This window comes from Leiobunum rupestre, chromosome 9, assembly GCF_980474605.1.
Source record: "Leiobunum rupestre chromosome 9, qqLeiRupe1.1.hap1, whole genome shotgun sequence".
NCBI classification, from domain to species: Eukaryota; Metazoa; Arthropoda; class Arachnida; order Opiliones; family Sclerosomatidae; genus Leiobunum; species Leiobunum rupestre.
Genome location: NC_143392.1, coordinates 21,168,583 through 21,185,888, shown reverse-complemented (window position 1 = coordinate 21,185,888; position 17,306 = coordinate 21,168,583). Strand labels below are relative to the sequence as shown.

Genomic DNA, 17,306 nt, shown 5'->3' with positions numbered 1-17,306 from the left:
TAGAAAGTCTGTACACCGGATTACGCTTAGATTAGCACTGCCAAAAGGCAGGGACTTCAAAGATTACGCGTAATCCCATTAGTACAGTCAAAGGTACGGCTCTGTACACCGATTACGCGAAGTGATCAGCCCCTCGGATTCCGCTCCTTGGTTTACTTGCTATAGTAGCAACGTTTAAGCCCCATTTTCATGCTCGCTGGTAGCGCGTAAAAATCGAAAAATTCCGCTTCAGCTAAACACTTTTTCACTTTCCGCGTCGATCTGTTTCAAACAGATATTTTAGCTTTATTTTCACGCTTGCGAGTGGCGGATGCGAATTTTGATGATTTTTATCCGCTACCAGCGAGCATGAAAATGGGGCTTGACGGTAGGAAATCGATCTATGCCGGAACTATGCCATCTATGCATTTTAGGGAGTAGAAACAATGCCTTATTCCGTTTAATGCTTGAATTATTTTTGGTGATCTTGATCCCGTTTTTGGTGCTCCTGTATCGAAGGCAGACACTTTCAGGTTATAGTCACCATCAATATCAAAGGTAACCTCAATTTGAGGAACACCACGAGGTGCGGGAGGGATACCGGTCAGTTCAAATTTATTTAATAGATTGTTGTCCTGGGTCATGGCACGTTCACCTTCAAAGACTTTAATGAGTACTCGTGGTTGGTTGTCAGAGTACGTGGTGACGGTTTGAGTTTGACGTATGGGAATGGTGGTGTTTCTCTTGATCACGGCAGTCATGACACCTCCAGCAGTTTCGATACCCAAAGACAATGGAGTGACATCCAAAAGTAGTAGATCTTGAACTTGCTCGGATTGGTCACCATTGAAAATGGCAGCTTTGACAGCAGCACCATAGGCTACGGCTTCATCAGGGTTGATGCTCTTGTTCAACTCCTTGCCATTGAAGAAGTCTTGCAAGAGTTTTTGGATCTTTGGAATACGGGTAGAACCTCCGACTAGAACAATGTCATGGATGACAGATTTGTCAAGTTTTCCATCACGCAAAGCTTTCTCAACTGGTACTAAGGTGCTCCTGAATAAGTCAGCGTTAAGTTCTTCAAAACGGGCCCTCGTGATTGTGGAATAGAATTCAATTCCTTCGAACAAGGAATCAATTTCAATGCTGTAATGAAATAGAACCATTAGATCAAATTGTTACACCACCTGTATTTTTTTATGTCTAAGAAATTACCTAGCTTGTGTGCTTGAAGACAAGGTCCTCTTTGCCCTCTCACAAGCGGTTCTCAAAAGCCTGATGGCCCTCTTATTAGTGGTGATGTCCTTCTTGTGCTTGAGTTTGAATTCTCGGACAAAGTGATTGACCATGCGACTGTCAAAGTCTTCTCCACCCAAGTGGGTATCCCCGGCCGTTGCCTTGACTTCAAAAATACCGTCTTCAATGGTCAGTACAGAAACATCCAAGAATCCACCACCCAAATCAAAGATAAGGACATTGCGTTCTCCCACACCTTGGACCTTCGTAAAAAAAACAAGTTTTATAATAAAAAAAATGATTAAGAGTGAAAGAAAAATCATACCTTTTTGTCCAGACCATAAGCAATAGCTGCTGCAGAGGGTTCGTTAATTATCCCGAGTACATTTAAACCAGCAATAGTGCCAGCATCTTTGGTTGCTTGTCTTTGAGAATCGTTGAAATAAGCGGGAACTGTAACTACAGCGTTGGTCACTGTCTTTCCAAGGTAGGCTTCTGCAATTTCCTTCATTTTAGTTAGAACCATGGATGAAATTTCTTTTGGAAAGAAAGTCTTGGTTTCCCCCTTGTAGTCAACTGATATTTTTGGTTTGCCACCATCACTGATAACTTCAAAGGGCCAGTGTTTCATATCACCCTGGACTGAAGCATCTTCAAACTTTCTTCCAATCAGCCTTTTAGCATCTATAAAAATAGTAAAAATGTTACAATCATGTTTCACACCTAAAGAAACTTATCATAGCTAACCAAATACTGTGTTGTTGGGATTCATCCAAACTTGGTTCTTTGCAGCATCACCAATCAGCCTTTCTGTATCAGTAAAAGCTACGTAGCTAGGAGTAGTAAGATTTCCTTGGTCATTGGCGATGATTTCAACCTTTCCATGCTGAAATACTCCAACGCAGGAGTATGTGGTTCCCAAATCAATACCAATGGCTGGGGTTTTTGCCATTTTGAACCTGAAAACCCATTAGAAATATAAATTAGAACTTGATCTAAAATTACCCACGGTATTAAAGCGCTAATCATCAACGTGGTTTAATATTAATGGCTTCGATTGCGAAGTTCTGTAAATCTAAATCAGTCATCCAAGGCCGACGAAGAAAAAATTACCGGCGTTTCCCACAATGGCGACGAAACCGACTACACCCATGGGAACAAAACCTTTTTAAATTTAACCACGCTGTTCTAAAATTACTATAATACTTACTGCTTAGGTTTGTTTCAAATAGATCTTAAAAGAAATTGATTTGAAAATCTTCATCGGTTCATTGTGTAAATTGGCGCGTGCTTGCTCGGAAGGGATAATCTTATTGGCTAAGACAAATGCAGATAAATATTGCTAAGCCCACGTGATTCTATTTTATTATCAGAATAAATAATTACACGTGCGACGAAAAAATGGGCGATATCATCGAGATTCACGCGTTTTTAATTTAAAAACAATTCCTTTTGACGGTTTTTATTTTGGAGCGAATAATTTCTTTTGGCGTCTATTTACAAATATAAATTAATAAAATACACTTTATAATTACAAAAGACTACGAGCGTGATAAACCGATGTCGTTTATCACGGTAAAATAGACACGCAAAATTACATCGATTTGGGTGATGTTCAGTCCTTTAGTCTCGCCTGCTGCTTATGCTACAATCTCGCTTTACTAGTTTTAATAGCGGAACTATGTTATCTACGACTGTATCGGTCGTTGTGAAACCAAGGTGCAATTCCTGTTTTTTTATTGATAAAGATAACTTCTTTGTAATAAAATATTCTATGGGTGCATTTTTCAAGCAATTAAATAATTATGTCCACTTTCATCATGAAAACGTTTGTGATTGATTAAAATTAAAAGGTTTTTGAATAAATCTATTACTAGCAGACGTCTATAACATAATATATATATATATATATATACATATATTATACATATTAAAGTAAACCGATAGGTTTACTGTTTATTCTTACCATCGACTCCTGCCTTCTACAAGCCCCCCGTTCTACAACGCAATCTGTTCCGGATCGCCTGGCTTTGGTCTATGCTGAAACCGTAAGCCCCGAAATTTCGACTGAGATCCTTTTCTAACATGCATTGCTTGTTAGTATACTCCGCGGCAGCGGAGTATATTTAGAGCTCACTTTTCCTTCCGCCTTAAAAACCCGTTGAATTGTATAGGATGCTTTTTAAGGCAGCCCAAAACGGGGGAATCCGCGTTACGTCAACTTAACGTGTACACGATCGGGACGGATCCGTGAATCGAAACTTTAAAGGGAATATAACCTCAGGTATTTGGTGTGGAACACCAACGTTTGAAGCTCTGGCCGCTCTTGCCTTTGGCTTTAAAAATGTTTGGCGCCACTGTACAGGGAAACTTGAAAAATTAAAGGGGTCTTCCATAAAGATTGCTTTGCAGGTTATATTCCCTTTAAAGTCACCTATTATTTTTGGCGCATGATTATAAAATCAACCACTCGCCCGATTTTCATTTGGAGACCAGATTTGGATTCCTTGGATTTCGTAGCAGGGCCTTTGATATGCACATTTTCCTATTTAAATAGTTAACACGGTCAAACAATTTAAAACATCGAAACACTGTTAAAAATTTAAAGTCGCCCGATATTTTTTGCTGGTGATTATAAAATCAACCACTCATCCGATTTTAATTTGGAGACCAGATTTGGATTCCTTGGATTTCGTAGCAGTGCCTTTGATATGCACATTTTCCTATTTAAATAGTTAACACGGTCAAACAATTTAAAACATCGAAACACTGTTAAAAATTTAAAGTCGCCCGTTATTTTTTGCTGGTGATTATAAAATCAAACACTCGCCCGATTTTAATTCTGAGACCCGATTTGGATTCCTTGCATTTCGGAGCTCTAGATTCGATATCCACATTTTACTATTTAATTAGTTAACACCGTCAAAAAATTAAGTATTTAAAACATAGAAAATTACGAAAAAAGCGGGAGCCGCGTTCTCCGTATTTTACTTTTCAGTTCCACATCGAGATATATCTATCGAAGTGGGACTATTGCTATGGATGGATTGTCGTTAAGTGTTGTTGTAGTTTGTTTGTTTGTTGTGGAAAAGCGACGACACGGTAGATGGAGCTGCGAAAAATATTTTTTTTTTATAATTTATATTATCGGCGTCGCCGAGACTCGAACACAGACGCTGCTGACCGCGAAATCTCCAAAAACCGAAAGTTCTACCAACTGAGCTACGCCGTCCTAAACGAAATTAGCTTGATCGTTTACCATAGAATACTTTTTGTTTCGTGCCCGCCCTATAGGGGGGCGCATTTCTTCCATTGGGGGCGGAACGAAATTTTTCGTTTACTCAATAGCGGTACAAGTAGATTGTTAACTAGTAGTGCCCGTAAAGGCGGGAGAGATAGATCCGTTAGACATTGTAACAGGGAGCATATAATATTATATAAGTAATAAGTGTGGCACTGGGTGAAAACTCGGAACAACTCCTTCTGCGTTGAGTTTACAAGTTCTCTCCCCACTGGTTTAAGGGGTTTTCCCCCGAGTTCTTCGGTTTCCCCTTCCATAAAAACTTGTCTAGGTTAATGGTAATAGTTAGTGTAGGGAGCTGTTGGCTCGATCTCGTGGCATGCAGGGCTTGCCACCACCCTCCTACGCATACCTGAATTAAGGGCTTCAAAAGTCGCATGATGACTTAGGCCTAAGGTGGTGCCTTGGGTATTAGCCTAGCTGATTTATTTATTAACCGTGTATGGTCAGAAGTAATAAATAAGTGTGGCACTTTCTTATCGAAACCGTGTATGGTCATAAGTAATAAATAAGTGTGGCATTTTCTTATCGAAAGTTCGAAACCGTGTATGGTCAGAAGTAATAAATAAGTGTGGCATTTTCTTATCGAAACCGTGTATGGTCAGAAGTAATAAATAAGTGTGGCATTTTCTTATCGAAACCGTGTATGGTCATAAGTAATAAATAAGTGTGGCATTTTCTTATCGAAACCGTGTATGGTCATAAGTAATAAATAAGTGTGGCATTTTCTTATCGAAACCGTGTATGGTCATAAGTAATAAATAAGTGTGGCACTTTCTTATCGAAACCGTGTATGGTCATAAGTAATAAATAAGTGTGGCATTTTCTTATCGAAAGTTCGAAACCGTGTATGGTCAGAAGTAATAAATAAGTGTGGCATTTTCTTATCGAAACCGTGTATGGTCAGAAGTAATAAATAAGTGTGGCATTTTCTTATCGAAACCGTGTATGGTCATAAGTAATAAATAAGTGTGGCATTTTCTTATCGAAACCGTGTATGGTCATAAGTAATAAATAAGTGTGGCATTTTCTTATCGAAACCGTGTATGGTCATAAGTAATAAATAAGTGTGGCACTTTCTTATCGAAACCGTGTATGGTCAGAAGTAATAAATAAGTGTGACATTTTCTTATCGAAACCGTGTATGGTCATAAGTAATAAATAAGTGTGGCTCTTTCTTATCGAAACCGTGTATGGTCATAAGTAATAAATAAGTGTGGCACTTTCTTATCGAAACCGTGTATGGTCATAAGTAATAAATAAGTGTGGCATTTTCTTATCGAAAGTTCGAAACCGTGTATGGTCAGAAGTAATAAATAAGTGTGGCATTTTCTTATCGAAAGTTCGAAACCGTGTATGGTCAGAAGTAATAAATAAGTGTGGCATTTTCTTATCGAAACCGTGTATGGTCAGAAGTAATAAATAAGTGTGGCATTTTCTTATCGAAACCGTGTATGGTCAGAAGTAATAAATAAGTGAGGCATTTTCTTATCGAAACCGTGTATGGTCAGAAGTAATAAATAAGTGTGGCATTTTCTTATCGAAACCGTGTATGGTCAGAAGTAATAAATAAGTGTGGCACTTTCTTATTAAAGGGAGAGTGACAAAAAAACAGTTGGTCTCATTCGATAGAACTCTTTGACGCGCACGCAGTGCCGTTAATTTCCGCCCCCTCCAACCAGCCCCCGTAAAGGGAGAGTTACCGGAAAAAAAGTTGATTTCATGAGGGTGGGCGGTGGAGGATGGTGAATTTTATATCAAACAATAGGAAATCACATGGGTTCAACAGCTTTTTTATTAGTTTGCCCACCCGGGTCAGCTGATGGTGGGCGGTATCCACTCTTTAACTTCCGGTGAAAATTTATTCATCAAACGATAATAAATCATGTAGCCTCAACAGTTTTTGTATTAGTTTGCCTACCTGTGTCTACTAAGGGTGTATTGGTTTGTCCACTCTAATACACTGATGTGGAACTAATATTACGGTCTGGGCCGACTTGTTATATATCCGACTCACTGGAGAGGCCGGTGTAATGGTTAAGGACGCACTCTTAGCTTGCAGATTACTACAATAAATAACTAATAAACTAATAATAATAAATTTTAAAATTTTAATGTTAAATGAGTAGTTGTGTTAAAAATTGGAGGAGCAGTGGACTGTGATTTGAAAGGAGAATCAGGGCCGTGCAGAGGGGGGGCGGGCGAAAAGGGCCCACGAGGAGGGCCCGTAGCTGTAGGGCCCATCGGAGAAGCTCAAGGGGGGGGTGCAAATCTAGATAACTTGGGAAAAGTTTTCAGGGCTCAAGGGGGGGGGGGAGGGTGCAAATCGAAGGGGCCCACGAGTAAGTTTGTCCCCGGGCCCCAGGATACCTCTGCACGGCCCTGAGCAGAATGACGTCATTCTGTTGTTCACAGGAGTATTTTTTAATACTATTTCAATTAATTTGACAAATTAATCAACAATAAAAAATAATATATGTCCCTTTAAGGCCGCACCTCTAACGAGCTCTAAACTGTTTTTTCAGTTCAAAGAACTGTTTTTGTTATAATTTTTATATCTCTAAAACTATTTGTCCTAGGCGAAATCTAAAACCACCACTGGATTCCTGACGTCGAAAACCTGTGTTTTTTATATGTTTCGATTTAATTGGGTTTTTATTAAGTGCTTAATCATTAGTTTAAAGAAATTCGATTTTTTTGGCGACACTCTTAGCAAATTCCCGTTTCGCGGTACCGGCTACTTGGGGAGCGGAAACGGTGTAAAGGGGGGAAACGGAGACGGTCCATTCTCAGAGAAGGGAGGGAGGGAATACGGTACGGGAAAGGCACCGGGGCACAGCCCTCCTTGGCACAGCGGAGAGAACAAATACAACAATTCCAAAATTCTTAGTAATTTTTTTGAAACGAGATGGCGTTGGAAGCCCAATAAATTAAAATGACAAGATAATGAATTCGAGGAATTTAAGTATTATAAATTATTTGATATAAAAAGCAGAGAAAATGTTCGAACTGAAGGTAAAATGAAAATGAAAATGAAAACATTTGCGGAACGAGATTCGCACTCACGGCCGTTGGGTTTATTTGCGCGTCCTTAACCATTACACTGGCCCCATCGCTGTCACCATTAATCAATAATCAAAAAATATAGAAAAGCATCCAAGTCTTAACGATTAATTGAGATTTGAGAACGAAATAGCCAGAAATAACAAAATTACAATTACATACGGGTCAAATCGCTAATTATTTTATTGCACAAACTCAATTTGCAACTAGATTTTGTATTATTTATGAATTATCTTTAAATTTGACTAGAAATTAAATACTTCTTTAAGTCTTCGCTGTTCTAAACAGTGTTTTCATATGAAACCAATTTGGTTTAACCTAAATAAATATTATTTCGTTCCATTTAATCTTTTTTCTCCTTCTGAAAAAGGGGCATACATTATACAAAAACTAGTTCTACGACCTGAAAAAACAGTGTTTGTTCTTGTAAGTGTTACGGCTAAGAAGGGACAGACGATATAAAAGTCATAATTACACTGGGAAGGGTTATTTCCTGATTTTTAAACCATATTCGTATGATTCAATAGTCATAGAAAGTCAGGATTTGGTGTAATTATCCTTTGCACTATTTTTTCTTCTGAAAGGTAAATCAGCCTGCGAAGTTACATGTTTCAAGCGTGTAACTTTAAAATTTGTGTTCTTTAAAAGAGCCCCGAGTCGTTTTTCGCGGGGGGGGGCGGAGTTCTTAGTTACGCCACTGCTGCTGATATAGCGTTGAAAATAAACACGTAAAGTCCGCTTTTAAAACATGTATGGTAAACGGTCTCGTGCTATAGGCCTAAAAACGCGACCTAAAAAAGATCCCAGAAAAGGCGGTAAAATTTCCCGCCGAATGGATAACTACCAGAAGAAAATAGGGGGAAGTACGCTTCTAGTCAGCTTTGGAAAGGCGTCACTTTTCACGAATTTTCGCGCCAAAACGGTTTGGCGGGAAATCGCGGATGAATACATCGTTTAAAAAGTCATTTTTCTTAAATTGAACAATTGTAACATATTGCCCTTCTCATTCTCTGCTATTTGAGCTAAGGCGTATTTGCTTTCGTCGATTATAGCCGTGCTGAATCAAAACAAAAGTAGGACTACTTTTTCAGTTTGGTTTATTATGCGTAAAAAGGCGTTTTCGTGGGTCACACGACGACTTCTACGGCTCAAAGCTACAGATACGTACTTCCCCTATTTTCTTCTGATAACTACACAAAACACCCCCTGAGGAGGGCAAAAAATAGACTCTTCCTTTCGTGCTGAGCGCATGCAAAGTAAAATTCTTGAAATGGAGGACGAGTTCTGATTGGTCGAAAATGTTTCCAGAACATTCTGCAGCTGGTCATATCCCAAAGGCGCAGCGTATATATAGTCTTTGGTCATATCCGGTACTCGGAGGTTTTCTCTGCAACGAGGCTCTTCTTCTAGTGCCTAGGCAAATAATATTCTTTCAATTTCTTTGTCTTAGGAATAAAGCTCGTTCATTGATTAGTACAGGAACGACGTCGGTTTATCACGCTCTTAGTCTTTTGCAAATATAAAGTGTATTTTATTAATTTATATTTGTAAACTTGAAACAAACCTAAGAGGCTAAGCAGTAAGTATTATAGTAATTTTAGACAGTGGGGTCGCTAGGGGGGGGGGGGCGGTCCACCCCGGGTTCCACCCGTTTGGGCGTGATTTGGGGGTGACACCCAACCGTGAAAACACAAACTATAGATACTAGTAAGTAGCCCACCATCCGCCCCGGGTGTCACCCATGCTAGCTACGCCACTGATTTTAGAACATAGTCCTTGCTGCTATCTAGGAGCAACAAACACAACACCCCACACAAGGAGAACGCAACCCGTTAAAAGTCGTGGAATTTCTTGTGTACATTTTTCATTGGCTAGACGCTTTAGCGCCTGCTGCCGTCGGAAGGGGAAAATTCGGAAATTGTCTTACCCCCCGCCCGTAAAACGTTCAGCGTAAAGGTTCGTGGGGCTCGTCCAATGAAAATCGTACACAACCCTTCGTTAGCGTGTTTAAAGGCTAGCTGCGTTCTCCTTGTGTTTGTTGCTCCTAGCTGCTATGTCTTTCGTGTCACCGTGTGCACGTAAATGGTAGAATATAGCGGAAGGTGTCATTCTCTTCAGAAAAATGAGCTGAATATAGATGGTGACAATTCGGGAGGTGCGTCAGAGGGGTGCTAGCCCACCTAATCCTTATAATTATATTTAATTTTTTAATTAATCAAGTTTAATTAAATCATTTCTCCCGCTAGGGGGGACCAAATTCAACCCCGCCCACCCATATTGAAAATATTAAATATTTTCGAAACCAATGGCAAGTAACGTATCAAACCGAAGCTAAATACCCGTAGAACATCGCTGAATCACCGTATTTTGCCAAAAAAGACCATAGTATAACAAAAAAAGTTCATAAAACGTTTAACAGAAGATATCCTTTCTCTTAAAAAATATATTCAAAAGGAAACAAATTGTGGAAACAAAAACCTTTATATATTATATAGCTTTGAAAATATATGAGAAAAGAAGGGTCGGTTTTACAACCGGGTATGAAATTTCACACGAGTAATTACGCGACAAAGGCCGGCTTCGACCAGTGTCAAAGCCGTACCGCCGGGCTTATAGTTCTTTGCAACATGGCTTTAAAAGTCCAATTAGGTAAATTCTCCTATTTCTTCGGCGAATATACCCAGTTCGGGGTTATATTTGGATACACACCAGTCGCGATAGAATACGTTCCTGTGGTTTTTTAGCCTGGGATTGTTGTTTAAATTTGGGAAATATGTTAAGTGTATTGAAAAGAGAAAATTACATTTTTTTTGCAAACAGAAAACTAAGGATAAATTAGTGAAAAATCCGGGAAATCAATATTTACAGAAAATTTATCAGTTATTTTTAGAGTTTGCGGCTCTAAAAGATGATAATTGTCAAACATTCCTAACTTTGATGAACGACGATGTGTCCGTAGAAACCCTAAAAAAAATGTTCCTGGAATCTAGGAGCAACAAACACAGCACCATAGCTGGCATTTATCATGCTACAAAAGGTTAACTCATGTTAGACATAAACAAAATGTCGAAAGGATCTTTAAAAAATCTGTCGAAGAGCAGTTATGTATGGAAAATGTAGTTACCGAACTTTCAAGTTTCGCCGCATCATCATTTATTAGAAGCAAAACTACCAATTTACAAAGTACGTAAAAACTCAGCTGTTGGACTAAAAAGACAGGGGCGTAGGAACCAGGGGGGGCAAGGGGGGCAATGCCCCTCCCTAGAAATTGGCTGGGAGGGGCAACTAACGTTATTGCCCCCTCCAACTTTTTGGTCAGTTGAAATCTTCACAATGTTCAAATTATCATTTTAAAAGCATAAAAAGCTTGTAGAACCACAACTGTGTTTAAATTTCAGTCTTTTCCCGCCAATTTTCATAGTAGTAAAAATTATACATGCATTCGGAGAAGCTACACTCGATTAAAAATTCAAAACCATTCTCCAGACCCCTTTTTGTTTCTCTTTGCCCCCTCCAACTTCTAGAACGTTCCTACGCCCCTGAAAAAGGTGTCACACGTACTGCGTCAGAAACGGCTATCGGTAAATAGAGCCAAAAGAGACAATGCCGCTGTAATCGCTTCCGAAATTGAGTTTTTAAACTTGGTCGAAGAATGTCTCGAAGGGCAAAACGTAACTACAAGGTTTGACCTACACAATGCTTATTTAATTATTTGTATTTCTAATGGGCTGGACTCATATAGAGACGATGTTATGCCACGAAGAAAGCTAAAAGAGTTCTCAAAGGAAGAAATATAGGAAATCGACTTTTCGATACCAAAACCTAAACGCGAATCTAAAGTCCACTAAGGATTCCGCATGCTTGATAAGATTGGAAGAAGAAAATAATGAAGACCGTCTACGATCACTTTTCAAGGCCGCGTTGGTGATCAGGAATTTAATGGGTCACTTAAAAGTGATGAATCAATTATACCGCAAGAACGCGTATCTTTCAAGTGGTGTATGGTCGGAAAAGTTACTCTTTCATCGGATTCCCTTCGCGGCAGCGAAATTGGTCAGAGATCCATTCGCCTAGCTCAGTCTCTGATGTTTGAGACATTAACGCCTCGCCAAGCCTCAATGCACGATAGTAGAGTCGTACGTAGAACTACAGAAATGCCATTACAAATGGGAGTAGCTTTAACTATTCACAGAGAAACACGCAGTTGGCATTTTTGAGTTAAAAGAAGATCGAAATCTATAGACCTTTTGCGGCGTCTAATTCTATTATGTCGATCTCGACCGGACATGGACTTGCGGGTAGTGGTTAGCAAGTACGAACTTACTATTGTACCGTGTTGTAGATGTAAATACGTAATCAAACATAATTCTAGTAGTGACCTTTGTAAGATATTATTTATCTCCCTTCTATTTCGATATAAAAGGCAACGGCATAACTTTAGGGGTCACTCGATCTCCAGGTTATCAACGAGTCATGTTTCTGTATAAAACTTCATATGTAAATAAATCATCATCTTAAATATTCTAGTAAACCAGTCTTTATTCAATTACCTACGAAGAACGCTTTACAACATACCGAGAGCTTTATTCGGCGCTGATGAAACATTGAACCGCAACGACGATAAGGCAAAGCTTCTTCATTCTCTCGTTGCTCTGTCAAAATCTTCCGAAAATAGGGAAAATTACCCCCGTTTAGAAGCTGAGCGTACCTTAAATGTAGTTAATAATTGATGAGATGGCCGAAGTCCAGTCCATGAATATAAAAACCTTGAATACGTGCTCCGACTTAGCGAAATATTTCTGCAACAGGATCTTTACCAAATATGGTCAATTCACAGAAGTTCATGTAGTATTCGATACTAAAGACCTTTTCACACGAGCCAACTTTTTAAATCAAAATGCTGAGTCAGCAAAAATGGATCAGTGATCCATTTTTTTCTCGCGTACATTTTTGGTGGATCAACTCATCGAACTTTTATTCACACGAACCAACTAGTTGACTCAACTCAAGTTCACTCATCTAGTTGGATCAAAAAGTTGGCTAGTGTGAAAAGGCCTTTATATCGATAACTCCCTTAAAAACGCTACGCGTATTAGAAGGCAAAAAGGAGCTACGTCAATAAGGTACAAGATCGAAGGTAACACTCAGATCCGCTTAGTACCATTAAAGAAATTACTCTCACATATCAAAACCAAAGACGAGTTCACCGTCTTTTTGAGTCATGCTCTGATTGAGGAAGCCAAACGAAGAAAACAAAATATGGTGGTCGCGTTCAGAGAACAAGCCTTATCGTTGCATTTTGATTGTTCGGAATTGGCAAGTTCTCACGAAGAGGCAGATACCAAAATAATTCTTCACGCTGTATATGCTTCCAAGAGAGGAGCAACCAAACTATCAATTTCTTCACAGGACACGGAGGTTTTAATTCTGGCAATTCGAAGATAGCCTCAACTACCGGTACCACTCAACATTCATTAGAACCGGACCTGAAATTATAAGAGTAGAAATTAGTACAATTTTTAACGCTCTTGGCCCACTGAAGGCTTCCGCTTTGCCTGGCTTGTACGCTATCTCTGGTTCCGACGTTACTGGTTGGTTTTCAGGCAAAGCTAAGACGACTTTTTGGAACAACTTTATTGTCGCTGAAATCGATGTTCTAAAAGCTTTATCGTCTCTTGGGAGTGAAACAAACCTAACCGACGATATTGTTAGAGGAATTGAGAAATTCGTGACATCCGTTTATGCGAAAGCCATCAAAAGATATCCAGTCTTGGAGCACTTCGCTGGTGGCTGTTTTCGAAGAAGAATTCTCAAGGAGAGACGTTTCCTCCAACCATGGGAGCACTGATACCCGCTATTCGGAGGGCCCATTTCCAGTATATGGAGTGGTATCGAGACTATCCTCCAAACCCAGATTTGCCACCAGCCACAAATTACGGGTGGATATTCGAAAACGATATATCTGAACCAGTACTCTGCGACTTGCCCTAGAATTCAAAGACCTATTTAATAAAAACTAATTCCAGTGTTAAATATAATTAAAATTAATGTTAAACTAAAAAACTAAATAACTTTTGAACGCTACTTACAAATTAAATATAGTTTATAAATCTTATAGAACTTAATCAACCCCGCTTTAAAATATAAAATTAAGATAATTAATTAAACAGTGTACCTAATATAAATTATAAACTAAATCCCTGTCTTCAGCAATGTTAAAATTAAGAGCCTCGAATTATGGAGATAATTGGCGTATTTTTTCTCGTTTTATTACCATGGTACAGTACTTTCCGAGCCGACCCCACCCAAGTTTTTCTCAGAAATTTTCCGAACTAAACCAGTAATGTCCCATCAACTTACAGCGATCCCATAGAACCAGTGTCATGTTAGCGGGCCTTTAGCCCACTACCAGATAACCCGGATCCAACAAAAAGCGCACGTTTTCCAAGTCCAGGTTATAGGTCGAAAGTGTGCCTGGACATTTTCGCTTGACAACAAAATATAGATAACCTCGTGATTCCCTGGCACCTTCTCCCCCACAAACACTGACAATTGTGAGAGCCCCGCAATCACGTCGAACCAACCCCAAGGGACCTTTCGTAAGTCAGACAACGTCATACGTCCCCTGACAGAACACGAGTCTTGGGTGCAGCAATGACCCAAATAAAATGAGAGGTCACTAATTACTTACGTTTTTCCGCTCCGCCCCAAAAATCCCGGAACAAAACCCGGGGATAGCGCCCCCAAAAAGACGGAATTTGGATTCTCAAAGGAAGAAAAGTCTGATCTGACTAGCAATGTAAAGATATTTTCAAGACTCGGACAGTTGAATGCGCGATCTGTCCACGCCAACTATTCAGATGAGATCCTGACAGAGTATTCCGACCAGAAGAACACGGTCCAAACTGATATGAATCCGGGAAAAGAAATGCCCACAACACCCTCAAATCGCCTGTTGATCACCCAAAATCTAGACGTTTCGACCGAAGAAAACCAGATGACCGAGACCAATTCCCTCGCCTAACCAGACGTTTCAGACCGAAACCCGAAGTACCTACGCCCGCTTTTAAGGAGTTCGTCGTCGTCATCCGGACATCCGTACCGTAATCCGGCTCGTTAGTTACCGTAATTCGGGCATCCGTGCCGTAAGCGAGACGAACGGACAGTTTGGAACTGTCACCGCGAAACAAGTCCCCCGTCGAGCCCCTCCAAGAAAACGCGTGGGCGTGTGTCTTGCGTAATCCGTAACCCGGAAGCTCCCGTAATCCGGAATCCCGTAGAATTATTTTTGGAAAGAACGGATAAACCTCGTTATTGTCCGAGAAAGAGGTTATAAACAGGTCCCCACGAGGCTGAGGGTTTATTCCGTTAATATCGTTAGGATTATTGTAATTTTTGGTTCGTATTACCCTCGCTAATATTATTTGAGTTAGTTGCTTTATTTCAGAGTTTAATTGTAGAACGTTTAATTGTAATATTTCAATTGTAGTGTTCATTATAGTGTTTAGTGTGTATTTGTTTTTGCCCCCGCTTCCCTAGAGCCATAGAATGGCAGAATTTACAAACGTTGGAACTGATCCCATAGAAAACCGTAAGAGATAAAATTTAATGAATATATGGTCAAAGAGTGTATATTTTAGTATTTAAATTCTTCCTCGAATTTTGAAAAGCTAAAAGAACCATAGTGGAAATGGCCTAACCATCACTATTGTCAAGTAAACTTATTCCCTCAGTTCCCCCGCAATTTGTTCATTTTGTATTTAGTTAGTTTTTGTTTTATAAATAAGTGTTAAATAAAGATTTTGTGGTTGATTAAAAACAAAGGGTTTCCATTCTGAATTCGAATCTACCCCCATTTTTTCCCCTGTATGTAACCCCCTCTCTCGGATTTAATTCACCCGACGATACTGCCACGATTCGCATTGTGTCACCTTCTTCCCCCGCCTTCTCCATCAGCTTCCAAATTGCGCCACTTGGCGTGGAAATTAGCTTTTATTTGACTCTATTTTCTCGTCATTTTCATAAGGAAAACGCCCTCCAATTCGGAGCGTTATTTCGATAACTTCGGTTTATTTACTTCTGGTGAAAAGTGCCAACCAGACGTTTTTTATAAATTTAATTCTTTTCTCAGATTTTTGGCGGAAACTGTGACGTTGGACCCTAAGGTACGAACTAGCCCCGACTGTTCTCGGCTGGTGAACGAAGCCATTTCATATCGTAACGACATTGAAAGCCAAGAAGACGAGATCTTCCACGTCAAGAACCAATTCGCCAGACCCACAATGCCTAACGAAATTATCTTTGGCGTCGGTGGTTTGCCCGACCGTAACGCCCGTTAATCATGGATTGTTACCACATTCGAACGGATAGCTGGTTCCTATAACCAGCAACGGGGATTACAAGCCGAAGGCCTACCACGGAATGGTCGCTCCGGACGTTCAACCCAGTGACTAAAGAATGGAAGGACCGAGGCTATATGTACGATCAGCGTTGCTATGTCAGTGTTGTCGAAATGGGCATCATTATTTACGCTATGGGAGGCTTTGATTGCTACGATCGCCTGAACTCTTGTGAAAGGTTCGACCCAAAGATCAATCAATGGAGCTTGATCGCCAAGACGCGCAAAGTTCGAAGCAACACTTCAGCCGCGCAGTTCTCAATAGCTAGTTCTCACGAATCAAACATGACTAAACTCCCAGAAGAAAACTCAAATCTCTCTCTTAGACAAGGTGTACATTGTCGGCAGTTTCACCGGATGGCAAGTTCTTCAAAGTACCAAAGTCTACAATCCAGCGACCGACCAATGGACGTACATTAGTGACATGAACAAACGCCGAAGTGGGCTTTCATTAGTGACATACCGAGAACGCCTGTACGCCCTGGGTAGTTGCGATGGATATATCCGACTGAGTACGTTTAAGATGTGGTAATTCATAGGTTAGTAGTTGACCTCTACAAAACTACAGGGAAAAGATACGATTCCGTTAAAATTCGATTTTCGAAAGTTCGTGTGCTATAACCATAGAAATCTCATAGGTAACTAGAATGCTGCCGCCTACGGCCGAGCTTGTCGCCAGTTCGTTTTGAACCTTCAGCCAATGAGAGGCCGTAGAGTGGTTCCGCTACTCTCGCGGGAGTCAATTGCAGACGATGCAATCGACAGCCAAGCTCGGGAAATTCCCGTAGGATTTCGCTGGGTTTTTTCGATTTTGAGATCGTAACAGCTTGCGGGTAATAAGTTAAATATAATCGTAAAAGTATTAAATTTAATATTTGTTTTCTTTATATATTTGTAATAAGGAATCTGTAAACCCAATAAACATTCAGAGTGCCCTATATGTAAACCTATTTGGAAGAAGATAGCTCCGTTTCATTTGCCACCCCCCTCCTCGCCATATTCAAGCGCTCCCTGGAGTCCGGAGGGGCGTAGGAACGTTCTGGAAGTTGGAGGGGGCAAAGAGAAACGAAAAGGGGTCTGGAGAATGGTTTTTAATTTTTAATGGAGTGTAGATTCTCCGAATGCATGTGTACTTTTTAGTACTATGTAAATTGGCGGAAAAATATTAAAATCTAAACACAATTGAGATTCTATAAACTGTATATGCTTTAAAAATGATAATTTGAGCCTTTTGAAGATTTCAACTGATCAAAATGTTGGAGGGGGCAATAACATTAGTTGCCCCTCCCAGCCAAATTCTAGGGAGGGGCATTGCCCCTCCCTGCCCCT

General features: G+C 40.0%; 1 protein-coding gene across 1 annotated transcript; it reads right to left on the bottom strand.

Annotated features, from left to right (window-relative positions):
- Positions 1-380: 380 nt before the first annotated feature.
- Positions 381-2,773, bottom strand: LOC149926819 (heat shock 70 kDa protein cognate 4-like). The gene is made up of 6 exons (XM_090157763.1): positions 2,713-2,773; positions 2,426-2,445; positions 1,963-2,174; positions 1,541-1,899; positions 1,195-1,478; positions 381-1,125 (listed from the first exon to the last, which is right to left on the bottom strand). The coding sequence occupies exons 3-6, from the start codon at positions 2,165-2,167 to the stop codon at positions 381-383; spliced, it is 1,593 nt and encodes a 530-aa protein (XP_090013889.1). The 5' UTR covers positions 2,168-2,174; positions 2,426-2,445; positions 2,713-2,773.
- Between the last annotated feature and the right edge of the window lie 14,533 nt (positions 2,774-17,306).